This window comes from Seriola lalandi, unplaced genomic scaffold (genome assembly GCF_002814215.2).
Source record: "Seriola lalandi dorsalis isolate HSWRI2012SDOR001 ecotype SW California unplaced genomic scaffold, Sedor1 jcf7180002052086, whole genome shotgun sequence".
NCBI classification, from domain to species: Eukaryota; Metazoa; Chordata; class Actinopteri; order Carangiformes; family Carangidae; genus Seriola; species Seriola lalandi.
The window spans coordinates 261,975-286,209 of NW_019522639.1; the positions used below are offsets into that span (position 1 = coordinate 261,975).

Here is a 24,235-nt window from a genome sequence, read left to right on the forward strand (position 1 = left end):
GTGGGGGTGGGGGGTGGGTGTATGGGTGATTAAACAGGGAAAGAGCAAAGCACCAGTGCTTGCTGAATGCACATTTTATTATAGTCCCATTAAACAACAGGCCCTGCTTTGAATGCAGATCCCAGGGGAGGAGAAGGTACACGAAAAAAAAAATGAAAAAGACAAACAGCCCGCCAATGCTGAAACAATTATTAGAAGGAGACTCGCTTCACAGAGTGGCACACCGAGGGGGTGTGACTGTAGACGGTTTGACAGGTTTTTCTTATCCCCTAGACCCAAGACTATTTCCACTAAATGCAGCTTTTCAAACCCAATGTGCAGTCCAGAAAAACTGACAAGGGATTAACATGAAAATGGTGGTGTGTGTCCCTATTAAATTCAATAGAAAACACACACACACACACACACACACAAGTCTGCAGCTCTGTGAGGCTGTACTTAAGTAGGCACAACAGCACTTTGAGGTAAATGCTACATGCTCACAGTGACATCGTAATGAACACAAGGTAATGCAGAAGCCGGTGGGAAAGTCGTTGTATTTTCTTCTGTATTTGGTCATTAGCAAAAATACTTTGTACATTTTGACCTGATGGCAAACCATACACTAAGATTTCACTCCGAATCACAAAGCTCAATCTCATGGCGGCACGAGGGGATGACAAAAGTTATCGGTGAAGGATCTATTGGATCCATCCTATAGCTGCTCAGACATGTCACAAAAAAAAAAAACAAGTGTCAACCTGCTGGTGTCGCTAGAGGATAATTTAAGGGAGCACCACAGTCAATAAAAATCTCATGACAACCCATCCAACATTGCAGCCAGGACCAAAGTGATGGGCCGTTGACATTGCCGTCCGAGTCTCAGGTGAAGAGCCGCATTATCAGCCTCACTGTGAAAAAAAGCCTTCAGTCACACAGAAGCTAATAACTGAGTCCTGAGTGACGGCGATAACAGACAGTGCGAGAATGAAAAATGGCACCAGCAAAAACTTCACTTCCATTTAACTAAAAAGTACATGAGCGTGAATAAAATATGCTTTAAGTTCACGACAGACTTCCTCTGATAAAGATGGCACAAACTCCCTCTGATTCAGGAGCAACCTATAAAATATCCCCAAGCTATGGACCATTGCTCTGTCTATGCAACCACTCCATCTTCTTTGACAGCAATAAAGTGAAGACTGTGAAAAGCACATTATAGTCCTCCCCTCAAAAAGAAAGAGAAAAAAAAAAGCCACATCTGAGCCACGGGCTGTCTTCTAGACAGAGGAGGGGATAAATATTGAGAGAACCCATTCAGCATTCATAAAGTATAAAGATATTTGGCCTGAAAACACCCACTACAGAGCATTAACGTTGCATGGCACAATACACTTACACTGCATGAGCATTACATTGTCAAATACACTCCAGATTCTTCAAAGTATTACTATGATTTATGTGTTTTGTATGTAACTATAGTTCAATAAGAAATGGATAAATAGTGGACATGAAGGAAAAAGTAATCAGATTTGAGAGGCTGACTAGTTGCCAGTTTCCGAGATCGAGCTCGGTGCCGCCTTGGTTCGGGTTTTAGTGTCACCGTGCTTCATCTGATGTGAAATGTTTTCGTTGTTTTATTTCTGCCCGTAACAGAAATGTGCCGGAAGGGAAAAAGGGAAAAAGCAGCAGACACATGATAGGGATTGAGAACAGAGAGCAGCGTGATTGTGAGAGTCTCATTATGGGTAATACTTCCAGTACTTCTGGCTCATTAATTCAGGCCTTTTCACTCAGCAGATGACTCATTTGTAATTGATAAACCACTTGAGAAAACTAAAGAAATTGTGCCGTTCATTCATGATTATCACTTTCACTGGTCTTGCTTCTTCTTTCATCTGTTTGATTGTAATAGATGTAATAATCTGTCGGTGTATGTATCCATGAGGGGGATTTTTTTTTCCCCTAATTTCCCTCCAACAGAGGTCAGAGGTCAACGGCAGAAGACTCCCTGGCTTCAGTTGGGATTCAGCATCTTGCTCAAGGACGCATCGGCAGATGTTTGCTGACACCTGGATTGTCCATCTAAAGAGATCCAACCACAAGGCTACTCTGCTCTATGTCACAACTATGGCTTTTCCGGAGAGGTCACCTACACTGTGTTCACACCGCCTGGATCACATTCCCAGCTGCGGTTGACTGAAGCTGCAGCGCGGGCAGATCCCTCTTTAATCACACTTTGAAAAAGTTGTGAAATACATGTCATTTCCAAGAGAGCAGTCTTCATTCTGATTTCAAGGAGGCTCAAGGGGCTGAGGATCCTGTCTGACAAAAGCTTCGGAATTCTGGAAGCTGATTGGCGGCAAAACCTGTCGACACTATTTGAGTTCTTAAAATATTTTACATGAAGATATGAAACGGTGGAAAAGGCTTTGAGCAGATGATGGAAATCTACACGTCTGGTGGCATCCTAAAGAAAGTGACACATGAACTCGCATGTCGTTGCTGTCCTGTGAAAACCATGCATCTCCGCTTTTTATGAGCAGAGAAAACCAGCCCCAGTTAAAGCCATGTGACAATACATTGCTCAGATGATCCAGTGGATTTTTATGTGGTTTATTTAGCTCTCACTGGAGGAGAATTTTCTCAACACATTAAAGAACAATTCATCCTTCAAATTTTTTTTTTTTTAATTAATTCAACAAAATTGGAGATACCTGGTTTTCAATCAACAGCCATGATATGCTTTTCCTCTGACCTGCACAGTCAACACACAGCTGTCAATCACATGATTCATTTTTTCCCCTCCAGTTATTCACAATAGTGACGACCATGACAACATTTAAAAGTCAGAGAAGATTTGATCCTACAGTTCAGATTCTGCAGCATCCCTCTTACATCAGCACAGTCTCCCACACTGATGCACAGACTAACCCAACCTTGACTCCATCCCAAAATGATCAGAATGCTGACCCACACTGAAGGAATAAATGTTTCCATCTACTGGTGGGAAATGTGAATTTCATGTGGCTTTTTTTTTTTCCTCCCTCAGTGGACAGGCAACATCACAAGTCAAACCTCTCAGCACCTCTATGTATAGACCACTGTTAAATACCTTTCTTTCTGTTAAGCTTAATGGCCATTCAGCTGTCTGCATCCTTCACAGCGGAACTGCCCCAAACTATCAACACCATCCAGGCAAACTGTTATGTGTCATCAGTTTATTTCAATGAAATAAACTCAGGACCTGTTCAGAAAAATCTCCTTCCTTCTCACATCAACTCTGGTCTGAGTGAAGCAGCTTCAAATCCAGTGTCTCACACACACACACACACACACACACACACACACACACACACACACACACACACACACACAGTATTGGGAAAAGTAGTTTGGTTTACCTGGAGGGCAGTTGCATTCAGGTGACGTTTGTCTGGCAGTCCGAATCTTGACAAAATTTTCATAGGAGCGCTGAAATTTTAAAACAATGCTTTTTTTTAAATTAATCTGCACGTGATGATTTCAGTGACAATAAATTATTTGGGGGAAAATTGCGTGGCTGTTTACTGAAATAGTGTCAGTTCGTGGGCAGTTAAGCGGCTGAAAACAATTAACTCATGGAGAACAAGTGCAAGAGGCAGTCTTACCTGCGAGAGCAGCTCATCCACTCTTTGTTGGATCAATGAATTAAAATCATCCAGGGAGTAGCCAGGGGCACGGATGAACGGGTGCTCGCCATTCCCACTCTCCAAATCCACAACCCGGTTCTTAATGTCAGCTGTGTTAATGCTCAGAAGAATGCAAAAGGCGATGGACGCCACTGAACATAAAGACGAGATTATGTTCAGCACTGTTGTGCGACAGTATTGTCGCTTCTGAGGCGCCACTTTCTCCATTTTTTCCACGCACTTGGATGCTCCTCTTGCCTCCGCGATCTCCATTTAACTAGAACTACACGCGCCGTTGGGAGCAAACTGCATCTGGCGCGGAGTCACGAATTTATGGCACACTGTTCTCCCTCTCTGTGTATGTGTGCGTGTGTGTGCCTGCCTGCCTGCGACGCGGCGTTCACGTACAGTGACTTTGTGGTGACAGCGACAGATAGACGAGTGGAGCCCCACTCCGCTCCAGCTAAAGCAAATGAACCTGTCTGACGGCGCGTCAGGGCTCCTGCAAACTTGTTGCACAGAACCTTGCACAGTAGTCTAGTGCAGAGGAAAACGCTATTATGCACAATAAAGTAGAAAGAGAGGCTGGGGAGGTAGAAGGCAGCGCGCATGTAGTGGAGGCAGCATTACCACTCAGAGCTTTTCCACGGTGCAGGCACGCTCCCCCTCATTACAGCAACAAACACGCCTCCAATCTGTCCTGACTGATTAACATAATTTATTGGCCCGCTCCTTTCGCTCTCCTACACTTGAGTACTATTGCCATTAGTTGACATTAAGAGAAATGATTGTACTCCTGTGAGATCTCCAGCTTTGCAAAAACAGAACGCTGCGTAAAGAGGCAATTAGCCTTCTTGCTGCATTTTGTAAATGCACGGTTCAGAGTGAGGGCACTATAAAACAACAATCACGTTTTAGATGATTAATCACTCATGGTTCTGTTATTTGTTTAAAATTAAACATTAACATTTACTGCAACCGCTGTATGGCAACGTTAACATATTGTTTTTTTTGTTCATGGCGCTGCGTAAATACGCATGAAAATCTATCTTAAATGTTCGCGGGGTTAGGTGAGCAAAGGTGCTGAATAAACTGTCAGACTATGAGAAAAGAGTATATCTTATTGATTGACTGCTTTCTATAGACCTCATGTGGAGAGAAGAAAGCCACAAAGCCCAACAGCGCTCAGGCAGAGATGTCGCGTGAACCCCACAGTCTGTCTCCCTTCTGGACTGTTTGATGCATTGAGTTGTGATTAGATTTTAGTTCGTATCTATTTAGTGGATTTATTGTGATAGCACAAGCAGACAGTGCGCACAAACCACGAATAACATGAAAACCGGAAATGTGGATGACTATTTCACGTTAGAGAGGGCGATTCCTCGAAAATTCCTGTAGGGTTTCTCTCTAAAATAATGGGAATGCTGAGGTGAAAAATGATTCCAAACATTTTTTTTTTTTTTTGCACGATAGAGCAGTTTGTTTGAATGACACAGTGATAATCCCGTTTATTCACTGGGCTTTGGCACCACCGTCTGTCTTACATCAGCATCAATACAAGCGTTGTCTCTGATGCTTTAACTCTGGAGGCTGCAATATAAAGTTGATGCGCATAGTACTGCTCCAAGTTTGAGGTACTTTTAAACTATATTCAATCAGCAGCAATAACATCACATCTGTCTTCCTCCACGGTTCACTCGCTTCAAGAGACCAAGATCTATTCTGAGTGATTTGAATGACATTGAATAAAGAAGTCGGTTTTTCATAGGCAGTCAGAAATTCTTAATGGAAAACGACTTCAAATATCCATAAACCTCTCCTGACTCCCGACTTCTTATTCCGAGATTCCTCTTTCCAGCCTTTTTGCATTTTAATGCTCCTCTTTGAAAATACGTCTCCACCGCTCCAAATGAATGGGTGGGGTCCAGAGGCACAACTGCACGCGGTGTCTGAGGTATCCAGTGTGGATGTGACTTACCATTCATCAGAGCGGTTTCTGTCTCTTTTATTTCCCTAAAATAATCAAGTATATTCTACATTAATCTGATTTATAGATTAGTTCTTTGGCTCTTTTTTTTAATTTTTTTTTTTTAATATAAAATCAGACATTAAAACCTCCCTGGCCAATTAAACCACTGCTACAGGAAATGTATTTCTCCAGTGCAGAGATCTTCTGATGTGTCACATCCAGTGAAAGAAAATATCAACACACATCCATTAGAGATAATATATTGCTAGAATTGCTGTCACACACTGTCAGTATCAAAATAACATAAGCAAACCTAAAGCATTGTACAGTTAGTTTGCAATGACAGCAAGGCACTGAATCTGTGGTTTTGCTGCAGTGCCAAACTAAGACCGAAATGAGGCGAAACCCGAAATACTTTAAAGGCCAGGTTCATTATTTTACCTGATTTGGCCTCTTCAGGTAAAAAGACTGCTTGACTGGCATCTCCCTCACTCTCCTGTCAACTCCTCTGCACCTGTTTGGACAGGACAGATTACCCTTTTATTATTTTTATTGGTAGATATGACCTCATTTAATTCCAAACTTCGACCTGAACAGATGAGTCTGCTGAGCCAGAGGAAGTGAAATGAGCCAGAATTCCCCCTACAACTGGAAATCATTGCAGGTCTCTTGTCTAAATAAGCACTGGCTCACAGACCCTATTACACTGCAAACAGAACATTCACTACATATTTAATGATATGCCTAATAATTAGATTAACCAAAGGATAATGAATATCAACAGGCCTACAAAATACTGGTCATAGTCTGTATCAGCCTCTTCCTCTCATGTCACATCTGTTCTGGTTTTATGCTGCTGTATAAGCTTTGTGCAAATAAAAAAACAGCCTAAGAACTTGTAAATTATGAAATAAATACCATAGTTAATTCTAATCTAACACCAGATTGCAAGCAGCAGACACCGAAGCAAAATTGTCATGTGGACCTAATAGTCTTTTTTTTTTTTAAAGCTTTGAACGCCATCTAGTGGACAAACACGGCAATGCCCTTGACCTATTGATCCAACAGACCATAATTTAACACCTGTGAGTGGAAGAATCCCCATGACTACATCTGTGTGTGTGAAACCTAGCGGAAGGTCACAAGGTCACAACTCCCTTGACTCCCCGTTGTGTGTGTGTGTGTGTGTGTGTGTGTGTGTGTGTGTGTGTGTGTGTGTGTAGGCTGACAGTCCCCCACCCCTTTTCTCTCTCTCTCTCTTTTTATTTTTGGACATGACCACAAAGTAACAGATGGAGTCCTGCGACCAAGTCACGTTGCCAAGTCAAACTGCACTTTGCATATTCAGCAAATAAAATTAAAAAATTAAACATAATCAGGCATTGGCTTAACAATCTAATAATGCAGCTAAAAATGACATTTTCAAAAGTGGCCGCTCCACTTCGTGTAACATCCCTACAGGAGTTTTGGAATCTTCTTTACGCGCCAAAAAAGCGCATCATCACGAGCCGAGTCTTCGCCTTGACAACGGCCTGCATCCGAGAATAATTCACTCGTGTTTATTTTTAGAAGCTGTCGGGCCGCTGCGTGCTACTCTCCTTCAACACACACCCCACGTCCCTCCGGTCAATAATTCATGCGCTGTAGGCCTGCAGCGAGGAGCCAGGGAGCAGGCTGAGCCGATGGACGTACAAACAAAACGCGCTGGGTGCACCCCCGGACGAGGGGTGCAGCCCAAAGCTGTGAGGCAGCAGAGTACGCAACATAAGGGCGGTCAACAAGCCACAGCAATGAGGTGAGCTGATCTCTTGCTAATGGTTTCTTGATGGGATGGTTGTTTTTTCTTTTTTTTTTTTTTTGGATGGGCTTTCCAAGACAAAAACACAAAATACCAGAGATCTGCTTGTGCTTTGTTGTGTGTTTTTTTTTAATTTGACATTATTTTCAATGGAATCATGTGAGCTGTAGTTACAGTAAGTGTCTGCTGTGCCTGTCTGCAGATATGTGTGATCAGGGTTACTCCTGCAGAGGTTATGTTATAGATTGTCAACTCTGTCAATAAATCTTAATAAAAAAAATATGATTACAACACCTGCTGTATTCATATTGTTTTATCTATCCATATATTTGATCGTCTTTGTGGAAAGGTAAAAAGGTGCTAAGTTCTAAGACTTAAAAAGCACTTGAAATATTGTTGAACATGCTGTCACTTGACAATGTTTCATAGTTCAGTTTCATTTTAACAACCTGTGTATTGATCAGAATCACAATCAGAAAACTGCTTTGTTACAATTGCTCAACAAGCAGTGAGGAAACTACTCTGAAATAGTAATGATAATAGATAAAAATGCACCGTACATGAATACAAATGTGCAAGAAGTAATTTGAGAGGTAGGTAAAGTCATTTAACTGTAAATGAACCTTAATGTGCAAAGGTAAAGTGAATGAAAAGTGAAATGTAGGTCAGCAGTAAACTAACAGCAGTATACTGATGGAGCTGTGCAGCAGTAAGTGATTTACAGTTGTTTAAACTACGTTAGCATTGGTGGCTGTAGATTGTGAAAGCTGCAAAAATTGTTTAACTACAGCAGACTGCTGAGGAATTGTTTATCTGAATAGCCACAGGAAGGAAGGAGGTAACTGCTTTGTTGAAATGGTAATTAAACTTATATGCTATGCTATATAAATTTGCCTTGATGTCCAGGAAGCTTTACGGCCCGCAGAGAGCCCAGACACGGGCCTCCATGACCACAGAGTACCAAGAGAGGTTCCTCCCCCCCCGCTGCCACACAACGATTGTCACGACCTCAACACAGAAAAACCCTTACCACTCACTGAAGGGGACCAGTGCCGACATGACCACTTTTAGGTAAGTTCTTTGTCTGTCACTAGATACATGTTTTTGGAGGTGTGGAGTGTGATGTATGGAGGAATATTGGGGTATGACGTGTTTTGAATCCCTGTAGAAGAATAAACCAGACACTGTAAGCTACAATATTTGTGAGTTCAACAAATTTCACATCATAAGTGTGTGTGTTTCAGGTCATTCTTTGTTACCCACAAATGGATGAAAAACCCACCAAAGGCCCCACAGCCATCTTTGCCACCCAAAGGCCAACGGAGATGCAGCAGCGCTCCGCACAATCATACTTGCTCTGCAGCAAACCAGCTGGAATCCAAGGTGGTGGACTATACCTCAGTGTACAAAAGTAAGCGACTTAAGGATCATATTGGAGACATACATTGCAGAAATATAAAGTAACAAATGTATACGTTCTGATTAAAATCCACTCTCACTGTATTTTCAGATGATTTCCAAGCATGGAAAGCTAACCAGCGTCAGCCATACAGGCTGCACGACAACTTGAAGGTCGACCAAGGATTAGTTGTCACAAAAAGTGCTCACAAAGGTCAATCTGAGAAAGATTCTGTTCAGGTGGATGCAAACTCCAAACCAGTGGAACAGGAGGAAGGACCAAAACCATTTGAAAGGACCACCAGCTACAAATCTGACTACATCACCCATCCAATGCCGCCCAAGACATGCAGGAAGAAGCCTGTGAACCAAAGCAACAAAGGTCTGCTGGCTGAGCACACAGAGTCCTTCGGGCCAAAGTTGGCTTGGCAAATGAACCAGGAAGTTTTTAATGAAGCCAGCGAATTCTTTCAGCAATTTAAGACCTGGTCTCTTGAAACCAAGTTCTGCGGCCAAGGTAAAGCCAAAGTGTCCAGTCCACCAGCAGGTCACAACGTGTTTCTCTCCACAACACACGCAGACTACACACCACACGAGTGCCAGCGCACCAAGCCAATCCTGCCATCTGTGCAAAACAGTGAGAAAAGCAAGGAGCCATTTCCTTCAGTGACAACCATGAAGGAGGATTACAAAGCTTGGAGCACACCACGACGCCTGCCCATTGTCCGCAAAGGAGAGATGGAATGGCCCATGAAAACCCCAAATTCAGTGTGCACACCTAAGCCGTCTGAGAACTGCAAAACAAACCCGAAACCCTGCAGCCCCCATCCCAAACTGAACGAGCCTGCTGTCTGTAATTCCAGCTGTAACACCACAGAGAAACCTCAATTTCCTGCTGAGAATGGAGGGTTTTCCGGCTTCGGATGCATTTCCACGGGGCCTGAAGAATCCAGGATGTACTGGTCCACCTCTTTTGACAGAGGAGCGCCTTGGCCTGATGGTGACACTTGTGATGACCCATCTCAGCCCCACGAAACAATAAGCTGCATGGTTTCTAACAGAAGCTAAGGCTTCCTAGAGACCAAGCCACTGACGGGGTGTGGTGCTGCCACACTTTACCTCAGGTAGTTTCTACCTTTACACCAATAAAAGCCATAAATGGAACTGAGATTATGTAATGGCAGCTATTTTTACACTACTACTCATCTCACGTTGAGTGTTATGTAATCTACAAAACTGAAGGCAACTCATATTCATTTTTTTTTTATAAGTTAAACAGCTAAATATAGCATGCGAAATAACAGTTAAACATACATCCTCTAGTTAATTGTGTGTAAACACTTTTGCAACCGAAACAGCTGCTAGTCAGTAACTTGGACGATGGTGTTAAACTGTTTTTTTGTATTTACTTAAAATATTTTGAGCTTAACATTTCAACTGGGGTGAACCATCCATATAAAGCATAATTATTATATAGTATTATTAAGACTGAATGCATTAAGGTAGATGTATTTGCTGCTCATTTATTCTGTTTTAAAAAGCATTTTTACTTTGACACAAACTTCATGAGAAGCACAACTGTGTTTTAGATATATAACAAGAAACACTGTTCTCATCAAATAATGAAATTTTATTTAAAAAAAAAAAAACAAAGAGGCAAAGAGGTAATTCATAAGGAATTATTCTTGACTGGGAGAACTTTCAAAACAGTTATATTTACATCATATACAGAATTTTCTTTAAAAAAAAAAAAGGCTATCAATTAAAAAAAAAAGTTAATATGCATAGCAGCATTCCAATTTATCTTGGGGGCTCCAGTGCAAACAAAAAACAAGGGGATATTTCAACTACTTTACTTCTTTCAGTTCTCTTCCAGCTAAATACACATTAACACCAACTAGCCCCTTCAAATCACATCCTGTGAAATGTAGAGATTTAAACATGTAATGTTGTAAAAAAAAAAAAAAAATATATATATATATATATATATATAGTTTCAGCAGGTGTCAGTCTTCTTGAAAACGGATGTGCTTATTAGCCTCCTTGGCTCGCGCAATGATGATTTTTTCTGCTTTGGATATGAGCTGAAGTGTGAGAAGAAAATAAGAAACTACATGTGATAGCACATAAGCAAAATAGAGGCACAATTTAAAATGTAGTGTTGTATCTGACTCTGTGTTCATATGCCAAAATTGTCCCAGATAGTAGACTGATCCAAAAATGGACAGTATTCAGAATAAGTTGATTACAAAATATGCAATTTCAATCACAAATGTGTCTTTTTTTGCACACTTTGAATATCACCATATATAACAGTGTGTATGAAGTGTTATTATATGTCTGTCAATAAAACACACCAAATACCAAATTATTTGGATTTCTCATAATTTAAGGGATTATTCAACTTTCATTCAACAGCCTCTTGTTTACATTGTTTACATACTAAAAATGGAATAACTGATCAACAATTTATTATTGTACAAAATAACCTGTATGTATATGTATTTTTCTTTTTATAAATTTAAAGGGTGATCTCACCTTCTCGGTGCCACGCTTCTTTTCTCTGGGACGATTCAACTTGACCTGGCGGTCAACTAGGATCTTCTGCCAGTACCTTTGTTCATGGTCACCTTTCAAAGGAATTAAACACAGACTCTAATGTTAAAAAGATTTTTTTCTGACTTAAAGTTCATTCAAAAATAATTGTTGAGCAAAGTTCAACTATGAACTATTAAAAACACAGAACTTGAGACAAGCAGATAGTCTGTCTCAATAAGTCATTCTCTCCATCATCAATTATGGAAACCAGTGTGCCAGCTCAGTCATCCACGTCCTCAGCTCATTTAGACCACAGGTATGTTTGCATGTGGTCTGCACAGGAGTGCAGTACACACAAAATAAAATGTCACCTTGGTGTGTAGACATAAAAAGTCATACCTGACAGGATTTCAAGCTTCCAGCTGTGCTCTTTCTGTAGCTCTGCTCTGGCATCACTAACGGCTTTAGCTTCCTCTGGGTTGTGAAAACGGATGTGACCCTCAGCATCTCCATCCAAGATGTCAATGTACGCCACTGGTGATATTTTGCACAAGGCATCCTACAGACACACAGACACAGACACAGACACAGACACACACACAAAGTAAGAAAAAAAAGACCTGAGCTTTAATCCACTAGGGGGAACATCCTTTTTTAATGACTTTGATAACTTCACCAAATACAGAAGATAATGGTAATTGCCAGTAAAACTGATGAGTGCATTGAGTTATACTGTACTTTGATGAACTTTCTCCCTGGTAGCGGCTTGTTGTCTGTGATCTTCAGGATGACACCACTGGTAAACTGAGGGCCCTGGTTAGTTGCTTTTTCACTCTTGTTACTCTTCTCTAGATGAAAGAAAAGAGACCTATATTTCAATATAGGTTTATCTGATTTTGGCAGCTTGTAACTATTAAGTCTGATTTGATATTTTTGGAGAAATACTGTGATGTCAATACCGTTTGACTGTCCAAATAACATTTTACAATTGAAATGAACCAAATGTGTGAAAGCTAAAAAAAAAAAAAAAAACACTGTTCTAACTTGTTCACAAGGAACTTAATTTTTGTTAAAGGTCAAAGAATTTCATTTTATTCAGAAACTTTTTACACTTTGTTTCATATTTTAATTTCCTTTTATTTTGTGCATCAGTTTAAGCAACAGTGGTGTTTGACCCAATTCTACAGTCTTCACTTTGGCCATCTGAACTATAATTACTAGGAATAGTGGAGACAAAACTCACTGTTTCCATCTTGAGGATCATCCTCTGTCTCCATTAGACTCGTGTGCTCCTTGTGATCAATCTTACTAATGCACTTCTTCAGGGACGCCATGCTGCGCTTCTGAAGGGTCAAATACTCCTCCTTCAGCTCAAGCCACTCTCTCCTTTACGTGAACAAAAGAGGAAGAAAGATGCCCAGTAGTGTGTTAAAATCATTGTAGATCTGAATGGATATTCCCTTACTTCTGAAATACTGATGATGTCACTTTAAAAGGGGATGTAAGATTTTACTTTGATAGAACTCGTAATGGGATGACCTCCTCTCCAATTTTCAGCTTCTCCTTGTGTTTCTTTTTTCTCTTCCTCTTTGCTTTAACTGTTGAATCATCTCTGTTTTCTTTCCCTTCCTCAACACCTCTGTCCGTGTCACTTTGAGTAGGTGGATCTGATAGAGGAATAACACAATAACAACAAGCCTGTGGTTTCATTGCTGCGAGAACACCTCATCGTACTTTTTGTATTTTTAGATTGTGAAAAATAGACACAACCAGAGTGGAAAGTGACATTGTGATCACTTACCAGTCTTTGCTTTCTCCTTTTTTCCAAGTTCACTTTCGCTGGTTTTTCTTATCTTAGCTGGTACATCACTGTCTGATCCCTCTACTGTCTGTGACCGTCGTCTTTTTTTCTCTGACAATTTCCCAGGTGTTTTCTGAGCGCTGGCGACATCTGGTTCAAAATCACCTGCTGCTGAGTGCTTCCTCTTTTCCTCTGATGGTTCTGCTTCCATCGCCTGCTCTTTGGTTTCTTCTGCAGACGTTGGTAGTGTGGCGCCATCTTTCTTTTTCTTCTTCTTTCTCTTTTTCTTTTCCTCTTCTTCACCTACAGTACATGAATGTCAAGAAGTGGAAATGATTTCAACAAATCGCAGCAATAGCCTTATTTTTTATATTATGCCAGCATCAGGGACTCTAGCTGGCAGAGAGAAAAAGTGATGTTAAAAAAAAGGGGGCATCACTTTTTTGATTCTAATTGATTGTACCTAATGGAGGATTGTCGGATGTCAGAGGAATCGGCTTTCTACTTTTCGTCTTAGGGAAAATCCCTGGTTTCCTGGGAGCATCTTCAGGGGGATTGTTCAGCATCTGTTTCAAAAAGATCAAAATTTCCCCTGGGTTTTGTTTCTGCCAAAAATAAACACTGGACTGACAATTGTCACATGTTTCTGGCTATGGTGAAATATTCATAAGTTTTCACCTCTATGGCTTTCTGTGCTTGTTCCTCTTTCTCAAACTCAACAAACGCAAAACCCTTGGAATCACCAGAAGACTTGTATCTGGGGATGCTAACATACACCACATTCCCACATTTTGTGAACACTCTGTCTATCCAGCTGTGGGTCACATCCTTGGGCAAAAGTTCCTTGAAAAAAAAAAAAAAAGAAAGGAAGAAAGAATTGTATTATTTTGTGATCCAAAACTATTTTTCTGTCAGGCAGAAAAGTAACCATCAAAATTGTGCGAGTCTTGCCACATAAAAGCGTTCAATGTAAACCTTTATAGATGCAAAATAAATTCAAATGGTGCTTTCAGGTACAATGTGGAGCAAAGTTTTACTAAATAGGTCCAAATTTGACCACTGGGATGTTTCCCATTCTAAATATCCCCGTGAAAAGTAAACCCTTTGAATAAAAGAAACAACAGAAAACATTTTTTTACCACATAGACTGTGCGGCTGTCTGTATCATTTGGTATATTTCCAATTGGAAATTGACGCCGTACTTTATTGCCTTCCAAGTTAACCTGAAACACAAAAATAGGAACATTTTTTGGAATTGTACATCAATTTGAACCTAACTTCATAAATTATGCAAACATTGTGAAAGTAGGACAGTTATGAGGTGTTTAAAAAAAAAAAAAAAAAAGACAGTACCTCAACTACAGATGAATTTTTCAGCGCCCTCGCAATCAGCTTGGTATCAGTTGTCAGCTTTTTCATTCGATTGAAGCTCGCCAACACAGATATATCAACATCTAAGACACATTAAACATGTTGTATTAGATGCTTTGTTCAATTCAAAATCTGATGACTTCATGTCAGCACTTGCATTAAAGAATAGCTTAAGATTTCTGTCTTAATACACGACTCACATATCATATCATACGTTTAGATTGTTATTGGTCACTGAAATCATTCCTCCTGTCCATACTGGCTGGCTTGTGGGCAGGTCTACTTCCATGTTGGTGTCCCACAAACAAACCTATGTAAGGCTGCCGGAACCTATCCGTCCACAGCAGCTCAGCAAGGAAATGCAAAGAGGGTATTTTGCACTTGAAAGCCTTTCATTATGCAAGCATGAAAAAAGGAGTGATTTTAGGAACCAATTACTCTTTTAATGCACATATTGCATGTGAGTATTGTATTAAGATTAAGAGCAAATCCAAACCTATCTTTTAAAAGACTCAACAACATATGGATAAAGTGGTGCATCTGAGCTATTGATAGCCCCTTACATCCATCGTCCGACTCCTCTATGATTTTTCTCAGAAAGCGGTCCTTGTGAAGGTTGACATCTCCGAACCAGAACTCCACCTGCTTCTTCACATCACCCAGCAGCTGTTTGACTCGAGACCGCTTCTTCTTTTCTGTCTCCTTGTTCTTACTGCGTGGCTCTGTGGCACCAGCATCATCAGTTCCTGTCTCTATGTCAATCATCCTGTGGGTGGGACTGAAACAAAGGCCAGAAACACAATTAAAAAACAGCACTGGAAACAGTAAACACTTAACTTGTGTCCATTTATTTTACTGGTGTTTTTATCTGATAGACAAGTGGTAGTGTTTCTATTATTAACCCTAATTTACACAACGTTCAAATTCAAATTCACAGCTACTACTGGCACTATGAGGCATTCTTTACCTTTATAAAGAACACACAAGTCAAAGATGAACACGCCCCTTAAATATTGTATTAACGTTTTTACATTAAAAACAGCTTAAGCTTCATATTTAACAGCTCTTAACTAAGTTAGCAGTGCATGCTTACCTAGCTAGTTCTCTTTTAGCCACTACTACCCTTAGCAAACTGCTGTCGAAGTTGGTACGTCAATTCGCGGGTCGTGACATTTTTAAAAATGCTGCAGTCATGCCCACTGCCTTTCAAAATCCGTCAAATCTACGCTTAAAATCCAAATTACATCAAAATTGAGAGAACTCACCCTATATGTGAAGAGGAAACAGTCCAGCTTGATGGTTAGCACGCACAAAAATAACATAAAACAGCAGCCTGCCGGCTACGTTTGGTCACACGTCGCAGAGTAAATTCGTCATACGACAGGGACAGCCCACAACTTCCGCTGACTAGTCCAAAATAAAGTGCCAAAATAAAATATACGTGAGCGTTATTTCAAAATAGTTTCAATATTTTATTGACAATTGTTCGCAATTTACAATAAGTCCGATAAAAATTTGTAAAAGTAGTATGTTACAAATATGGCAACGGAATACAATGCTCCTCGCAAAAAGAAGATGCACTGATATTATAAAGAAAAAGAAAAAGAAAAAAATCAATACCAAAATATTTACACGAATAAACGTTTTCAATAAATAACTTAATTTTCGAATAATGTAAATGGTTTATCATTTGATCCAGTGTCTCGTTTAACATAAAAAATGTTAACTTGCATGTGACATAATTTGAGCTTTGAGAAGTAACACTACATCCGGGCACTGTTAGCGCTTTCCTAGTTGTATTTAGCTGCACGGAAAGATGAGGGAGAGGAACTTTAAATAGAAGGAGGAACTGAAAAAAAATAACAAGTATTCAAACACGGTGTATTGTTCGTTATTGTATCATACAAACAACATCATCCATAACGACGAGTGGAAGTGAGGAGCTGTGTACGCAAGATTTTGAAGGTGTCCTATAGATCCCATGTAAATGGCCGGTTAGCTCAGTTGGTTAGAGCGTGGTGCTAATAACGCCAAGGTCGCGGGTTCGATCCCCGTACGGGCCACACGTTGTTTTTGACCCTCTTAATACACACCTCCTACAGATATCGTCATGACTCGCTTAACGAACTTTTTCTGCTGTTCGTTATGCATCACTATGGAGAGAAAAACTTTACCCAATTTAGTCTGTAGGTCTGTAAGTCTGTATAGCTACAGCCACTTTAGCAATTGAAGCAGTTATGTTTCCAGAGATTGTAGTGTAAATGCACAATTTATATGCATCCAAGCAAGTTTTTGAGAAGAAACCTTTTTTTTTTTCCGAGGTCAGGGTGGGTATGATTTTTGTGCATTAAGCATGAGGCAAATTATTTCTGCATTAAGTATGCTATGGGAGTTGTTTCCTTTTGTCATTGTTTTCACAAGGCATTCAGCATTAAACAGACATTTAATCTGCATATATAACCATACAACTGGAGGTGAGTGTAGATTTTTCTCTGTCAGGGGTTCAAAACATTCTCAAACTTTCTAAGCTTCTTGCATATGTCATCCTCAGTGCAGAACTCAATCCTGCGCTTGATGAGCTGTGATAGTTGCTTGTAGAAGGTCTTTGCCCAGTGGGCTTCTAAGCAATGGACCGATACCTTGCACACTTTATGGAGTACCATCACTAGTTTCTCGTTGCTGCTGACCTCACACCGTTTGATGACCCATTCCCCCCACGCCTCCCACATATCGTCATCTGTGAAGTTGACACTAATGCTTTCTTGGGTGCACCCGGATTCTGGCAGGTCATTCCAGATGGCGCTGTACAGAGAGGGAATCAACAGAAGCTTCAGAAAAACCTAAACTGTTGAAATGTGGTTTGAATTGTTTTTTGGAAGAAAAAAAAAAACTCACACAACTTTTTCCAGAGGATATGGGGTCAAGTCAGTGAGTGAGAGCAGACCTCTGGAGCTCACTTGGTTTCCCTCCATCCTGTGAGAGACCATAGGTTAACTTTAAGTAATATGTCCTGAACAATTAAAAAAAAAAAGTTTTACACTGGAACAATCAGCAAACCATGAAATTTGAAACTATGTTCACCGCCTGCTTCGCCTGTGAACTTAAGTGCTGATAGAAAAAGGATAGATAATTAGCTATAATTGGTATTAAATCAATAACTTTTTTTTAAATTAATTTATTTTTCCTAGAGACATAGTGTTCAGTGCTGACTTAATTCTAAGATTTTCATTCATTGAGGTTCTCTGATACATCTATGTTTAATAGTTTAGTTAGTCCTCACCACAAAGTCTTAAATTACTACTCAAAAAAGAAATAAAGAATGAGAGACCATGGTTACAGAACATTTCAAAGAAAAAAAAGAATCTATTCTGTGGCTTACTGGAGGAAAGTTTACCAAACAGTAAATTTACTGGATTGGGTATAAAAGTTGCCTTTGGAACAGTTGGCAAAAATAATAGAATTGTATGTTATACATCATTTTGTCCTGGTCAACTTTTAAATCATTGAAATATTAAATTGTTGATGATTCAGACAATCATGACCATTGGGGTGGACACGCTTGAACTTCCCCAAAATATTTAAGTGACATACTGTTCACGTGTGTCTCTTACCACAATTCTGCAAGCTTTTTTTGAATCCGTATGGCAGTAGAAATAACCAGTAGTTCATCATCACCAAGGTTTGACCATCCAATTCTAAAATGGAGAACAGAAAGTGTGACACATTCTGGGTGAGTTTTTCTTGGACTATAATTAACATATGCTCTTAAGAAATGGATGGCTGTATACTTCATTTGTCAAGTATTACGTGGATTCTTTTCATAACCAAAGAATAATATCAATAGATATCTTACCCTAGGTGGGTTATACTGTCCGACACTTTCAGCACATCAGCAATGACCTGAACTGTGTCTATGTCCAGGTTGTTTTCTCCAAGCCTTGAAAGTGAAATAGTGATGTTAGTGCACAAGTCATGTATTACATATTTCATAGTCTGATGATGTCATCACTTCTAAATCATTTCATAAAAAGAGGAGAAGACAGATGCAGTTGGCTGTGATTTGATGCATTCAGTGCAGGACATGTAACCAACAAAGAGCTGCACAGACTCAGAAATAAGACAAAGAAAACTTGCAAGATAGATGAGATCAGAGAATGAAATGATGTCAACCTAATTTTTATCTGGAACTCACCAAAGTCTCTCACATCTTTGCAACAGGGGCTGAATATCTCTAAGTGCCTCACAGCTTACTCCGGTCCCTGTCAGATCCAGCTCATATATTTTGCCCTTTGTGAGGTTTAGGAAGTACTTGATGGCATTGTAATCCATTTGGGAAAGTGTTTCATCACTAACGTTAACTCGTATCAACTTTGGTTGCATGGCAAGGACTAATGAGGGGTCCTGCTGCTCAAACAGACAGTGTAAATGATTCAGGATATTTTCCCCGTCTTCACAGAGCACTGCAAGTTCTCTGATGATCCTCTGGCGATAGGTGTCCATCTTTTCTTTGTGGTAACGCAGCCCCAACTGCCTTGACAGAAGATTGGCATTGCGTTCGGAGAGGATTCCAGACAGGAAGCGGTTGAAAAGGTCCAAATAGCCATTGTTTGTTCTCTCTCCAGGACTTGCAGTGTGCTGAAGTGCATCAGGTAAAGGGTGATCGGTCACTGCACAGTAAACTGCAGCAAAGAACTCTTGAACAGTGAGGTGTGCAAAGGAGTAAACCTCTTCAGTACAGTCGGGCTCTTGTGCTACTGTCTTGTCTAGGAAGGTACTAACCAGGCTGCATCCCTCTAATGCTGCAACATCTCTGTCTCTGCTGTAGAATAGTGTTTGATGCTCCATCAGCTTTTGGAAGGCGAGTTGACCCAGCTTCAGCACTATGTCAGACAGCTGCTGTACACCCCCCTGCTTTTTGCTCTTGAAGAAATGTTTCAGCCCTTGACTGAGTGTGAGAGCGAATCAAAGCCACCAGATACTGCACATAAATATCTGTCATGGTTTTGGGGCTGTCTCCACAGAGATCTTGGCTTTCTTTGAGGATACAGCACACAATGTAGCAAAATGCAGGTATGTAGCACAGTGTTAACATCAGTTCATTTGCTGATACCACTGCAAACAGTCGGTCACCAAGGGCACTGTCTTGGAAATAACGTAAGAAGAAGTCTTGAACTTCAGCCAAGGAGAAGCCAGCGATGAGCACAAAGCGGTCGATGCAGCCCACAGGGACGTGGTTGATAGCTGCAGGTCGACTTGTGAGCATGACAGAGGCATTGGGCAGCAGTTCACCCTGCATCAGACTCCCTAAGACCTCCACCACCTCTGCATCTTCGTCTGGCTCAGTCACAAAAACATCTACATCACAGCTCCTATAGTGTCTGAACTCATCAAAGCCGTCCAAGATAATCAACAGTTTGTTGTCATTGGCTAAAATGTTATCCAGTACTTTAGAAAGGTGTCTGTTCTTTCGCAAGACCAACTCCCTGAAGTTTGTAGGTTTGTCGATCAGATTCAGGTCTCTGAAGCTCATGTGGATGATGAAGTCAAAGGCTAGATGGTTCTTGTTTCCACCAAAATCAAACAGCATCTTCTGCACCATGATAGTTTTCCCAATACCAGCCACCCCTGTAACCAGAACCTTCTTGACTGGACGATTACCATTTGCTTTTGAAAAGAGTTCAGCTGGTGCAATTTTCCTGTGTACAGTTGACTTCTGCTGCAAAGATAGTCGCTTTTGTCCAAACGTCAGCACCTCGTGTCTTTTTATCTCCAAGCCCTGGTGTCCATCGACTAACAGGAGATTGACATAATGTTCGGAAAAAAGGATTTTCTCTCCGTGACGAGTGTTGTAGAATAGCATGCTCTCACTCCTGCGCCTGAGGATGTCTTTGTGCTTTTGTTTGATTTTGCTGTACTCTGCAAGAGAAAAGAAACTTAATATAATTATAGCCTGTGAACTAAGGGTGTCAGTATTGATGATATGATATTCAAAAAATGAAATATTTTTGTAGGTTTTTGTGCTCCCCCTCCACCTTCCTGCACTAGTATTTTAGTCTACTGCTAAAAAAAACCCAGAGAAGACACACAATAAACAAAGTAACAGATGAATTTGACTGATTGTTGACTGATAATTATTCTACTTTCTAATGATATCTTGATAATATCGTTAACTTGAAAATCTGAGACCGTGACTGCCCTAGTAAAAATATTTGATGGTACTACATAAAATGCTGTGTATGTTCATATGATCAACACAATGCGTTTCCAAATACATACTGTGACTCAGCATTACTTTAACTCCAAATGGAAATGTACTAATAACATGTCTTTGGTTTGACTACATACCTGCAGACTGATGTTGATCTGTGTTGACTTCTCTAAAGTGCGTCTCTGCTTCTTGCTGATGATGACTGCTGATGAAGAGAAAAATCTTGGCTGCTTCCTCGCCTTTACACTCCAGGATATCCAACACCTTTCTTACTCTTGCCCGGGGCCCCATCTGATACAACACCTCCTCACGGTCATCACGAGTGAACACCTCTCGACTTACTAAAATCTCTAGCAGAGAGTCAATCCGTCCTTCCAGTTCATCCACGAGTGAAACTCGCAGAACCCTGATTGCTGTCAAACAAGAATTACAACCATCCCTTTCCACCATAACTAATCTGAAATAATCCCCAGCACGAATCACAAAAGTCCTGTTATGATCTGCTAACGATGTCAATTTGAATCATAAATTCTAGATTCATGTTGTTTACGCTTATCGTTCAGAAGGATCATATGAATTTATGTCCCACCTCAAGAGCAGACAAGTCTGTATGCTGCAATTTCAAAATGAGGAAATCCCCTTGATACAATGTGAGGCAATACCACAACAATGACTTGTTTTTCCGGTTCATAGTAGAACCGCCAATTGCATAAGTGTGCACTTTTTATATGTTCTGCCAAAGCTTAAATTAAAAGATTAGACTACTTACAGAAATTTTAGCTGTTACTATAGACCAAGGCGGACTGGGAAAGAAATTTAGCCCTGGACTTACTATATGTGCTGGGTGTGATGGAAATCTGAAAATGAAAAGTTGACAAAATGACCAAGTTGTCTTTGTATATTTTAATAAGAGCTTTGCAAAGGATGAGTGTACAGTCACAACAGAGTGTAATTGCAGACTGATATCGAACAAAGAAGGCACATGAACTTTATAGAGAAAGGAGAGAAGGAGGCAGGGTGAGGATGTGTGTGTGAACAATTCTGGGTGCCATCAAAACTGTCTAACTGTCAAGAAGCAGCTGCGTGTTCAAGGACAAACTACTCCTTAGTTTGTACTAGACAGCATCAGGTAAGGAGCATACATGTGAGGACAGATTCATGTCCAAGGTTATACAAAGCCAGGTCATACAAAGTGCAAAACCGGGTTATACAAAGTGCATAATGTGAATTTTCTGTTCCATGGGACAGCCCCATGGGAAGGGTGGAAACTTGGTTGTGATTGACCAGTGAGCCCAGTCCCAAAATATGCATGCAACACACTCTCATGTGCACCCTAAATGACAGGCACACAGAGAGATTTGTTCCAGTATGCCCGAAGGCCAGTCTTACCCTGCTACATACCAACTTCAAAAATAAGAGATAATCACAACACACAGATTATGAAAGGAATGTATTTGGTTTTATTTAATGATAAACCAGGCACGAGCAGAGAGCAACACATCAAGTCACCAGCAGAGGGTCCCCATTACATGCACATGAAATACTATCAGCTGTTGGGAAATGAATACTTAAAACCCACCCCTGTAATTATTTACAAAAGTATGCACAAGAACACACATTAAAATAAATAGTTAAAAGACAAGACAAATATCTACATAAGTTAAGAGCATAAGTAACATGTTAATGATGTTTTCCTCTCATAAGATCAAATAATCACACCTCAATGAAAGGCCAAGTAGTCTCTTAACGTATGTGTTGCACTTGATGAAGCATTGTGAAACCCAAGACATAATATCAAAAGTGCAAACCCACTGCAATAATGTAATTGTGGTACATTAATTATGATCTTTAAAAAGTTGCCAACTGTTTTAACCAATATCCAAATATGACACTGAGAACATATTTACATATCTTGAGTTCAAACACTGAAATCTGTCCTAAGCAGAAGAGTTACATAAGAACTTTGAAATTTAACTCAGTTTTTTCCCTAAAATGTCATCAAACTGAGCAAAAATATGATTAGGTGGACAGTATGAATTAGCAGGGGGCGATTATGCTTAGCTTACGCTTAAACGTGCTGTAACGTTGCAAAGTGGTTAAAGAGACATTTTAACAAATATCTTTACAAGAAATAACAAAATCAGAAGACAAAATATATAAACAATGTAACCTTAAAAAAAAAAAAACTCTACAAGCCATGTTCTTAACAAAGACTTGGATGAGTTGAGTGCAAAATTTCCAAAAAATTGACTTGCTTCAGTCATATACCTCCATTAGTGCAACCCATGCGAGATAAATCTTTGTCCTACTTTCTATTCTGCCAAAAATGCAGGAAAAACATCTGCAATCCTAATTCCTTTCCTCTTTAAATGACGTGACCAATCACTGCTGTCAACACATGCTAATAAATGACCCAAAATGGTAGCACAGATCATGATCTATTTCCCAGGTGGCTAATACCAAATTATACCATTTACCAAATATCAGGCTTTTAATCATGTTAGCTTCTTCCCATTTATATACAGCGCTATGCTGTATTGTAGTTTTAAACAAGAGTATACCCACACCGCATTAATAAAAGCTCATTTAGTATCTAAACTATTTAACAATACTGTTTTGAGAGATCATTGCAATAAAGGCAAACGCACAACTATCCAGTGGTTATCACAAACTCAGCGGCCTACCCAGAGACCCTGGGTATCAGTCTCAAAAGTCTATTTCTGTGTTGTATTCTTATGCTATTGCATGCTAGTTGCATTATAATGTGCAACCTATTTGAGACGAGAAGTGTTGGTACTACACTAGAACATGGTGGCTTATTTTTTAGGGAAACCCTGAAACAGCACATACCATTAGTGCAGACAGGTTGTGTGTAACGCCTCATTATTATAGTTCCCTGTGACGCAGTCACCACAAGTTTCGATTACTCACAATGGAAATGTGTCTCACTCACTTTTACATAAACTAGGAAAGCTGTTGAAAATGAACTTCAGATAAAAAAAAGAGAAGTAAAACTGAAGCCTTCATTAACAGACACATCACTCCTCTCAAAACAATACTTTCTAATTCAAACCCACACATGGCATCTTTGAGGAAAGCGGATCACAGCCACTCCAGGTATGACCGTCCAAACATTCCTCTACACTCAGGTATCCCCCATCCAAAACTGTTCATCGAAAACAGTTGTTGGCGATAGGATGGGGCATAGAGGTTTCAAGTCTCTGTTGGCACCTTCCCTGACCTATCCAGGTTGTCCACAGCCCTCATCTCATGTCTCCCGTCTCAGGTGTTTCGGCAGGAGTGACAGCAGCGACTCTTAAACTGGGGCAGTGGGCAGAGCTCCAGCTGTCGAACCTTCTCACAGTACCTTGTGCTGTCTCGACACTCTCCTGCTGGAGTACACAGAAGAAACAGTTTACTACACATACTTACTGTAGGCCTAATCACTTTTCAAGAGAGAGCGCTGAGCATTCTGTGAGTGGAAACGCCATGGATCAAGCTA

General features: G+C 40.3%; 4 protein-coding genes, 1 non-coding gene and 1 pseudogene across 9 annotated transcripts in view; 2 read left to right on the forward strand and 4 right to left on the reverse strand.

Moving 5' to 3' along the window:
* The window catches only part of col25a1 (collagen type XXV alpha 1 chain), a 143,627-nt gene extending 139,217 nt beyond the window's left edge, over positions 1–4,410 (reverse strand). Inside the window, exons 1-2 of the mRNA XM_087172126.1 lie at positions 3,630–4,410; positions 3,384–3,453 (exon numbers count right to left, since the gene is read on the reverse strand). Coding sequence (XP_087028252.1) covers positions 3,384–3,453; positions 3,630–3,923 — 364 coding nt within the window. The 5' untranslated portion in view covers positions 3,924–4,410. The remainder of the gene's footprint in view (positions 1–3,383; positions 3,454–3,629) is intronic.
* A 3,905-nt stretch (positions 4,411–8,315) lies between these two features.
* Positions 8,316–10,085, forward strand: saxo2 (stabilizer of axonemal microtubules 2). Its single transcript, XM_023399588.2, has 3 exons — positions 8,316–8,488; positions 8,662–8,828; positions 8,928–10,085. Exons 1-3 carry the CDS (start codon positions 8,316–8,318, stop codon positions 9,881–9,883), a joined length of 1,296 nt encoding a protein of 431 aa, XP_023255356.2. The 3' UTR covers positions 9,884–10,085.
* A 474-nt stretch (positions 10,086–10,559) lies between these two features.
* On the reverse strand, positions 10,560–17,296 carry larp7 (La ribonucleoprotein 7, transcriptional regulator). Of its 2 annotated transcripts, none has more exons than XM_087172129.1 (13): positions 17,213–17,296; positions 15,089–15,303; positions 14,508–14,608; positions 14,294–14,377; positions 13,833–13,997; positions 13,618–13,720; positions 13,155–13,457; positions 12,867–13,020; positions 12,597–12,739; positions 12,092–12,201; positions 11,753–11,912; positions 11,354–11,445; positions 10,560–10,899 (listed from the first exon to the last, which is right to left on the reverse strand). In XM_087172129.1, exons 1-13 carry the CDS (start codon positions 17,260–17,262, stop codon positions 10,822–10,824), a joined length of 1,758 nt encoding a protein of 585 aa, XP_087028255.1. In that variant the 5' UTR covers positions 17,263–17,296; the 3' UTR covers positions 10,560–10,821. The 2 variants fall into 2 exon arrangements, with proteins under 2 accessions (XP_087028255.1, XP_023255358.1); XM_023399590.2 differs by lacking the exon at positions 17,213–17,296 and adding an exon at positions 15,791–15,920.
* LOC111649916 (NACHT, LRR and PYD domains-containing protein 3-like) lies at positions 15,974–21,316 on the reverse strand (annotated as a pseudogene). Its single transcript, XR_015436782.1, has 6 exons — positions 20,871–21,316; positions 18,718–20,441; positions 18,379–18,462; positions 18,137–18,220; positions 17,421–17,498; positions 15,974–17,327 (listed from the first exon to the last, which is right to left on the reverse strand). The product of XR_015436782.1 is annotated as an NACHT, LRR and PYD domains-containing protein 3-like (transcript).
* On the forward strand, positions 16,515–16,588 carry trnai-aau (transfer RNA isoleucine (anticodon AAU)). The gene has a single exon. It is a non-coding gene; the product is annotated as a tRNA-Ile (tRNA).
* An 854-nt stretch (positions 21,317–22,170) lies between the features above and the next one.
* Positions 22,171–24,235, reverse strand: part of LOC111649900 (ADAMTS-like protein 1) — a 94,174-nt gene continuing 92,109 nt past the window's right edge. For 2 of the 3 annotated variants that reach the window (XM_087172127.1, XM_087172128.1), the window contains one exon: positions 22,171–24,125. In XM_087172127.1, the coding sequence (XP_087028253.1) occupies positions 24,016–24,125 (110 nt within the window). In that variant the 3' untranslated portion in view covers positions 22,171–24,015. The remainder of the gene's footprint in view (positions 24,126–24,235) is intronic. The other variant, XM_023399597.2, reaches the window with a different exon arrangement.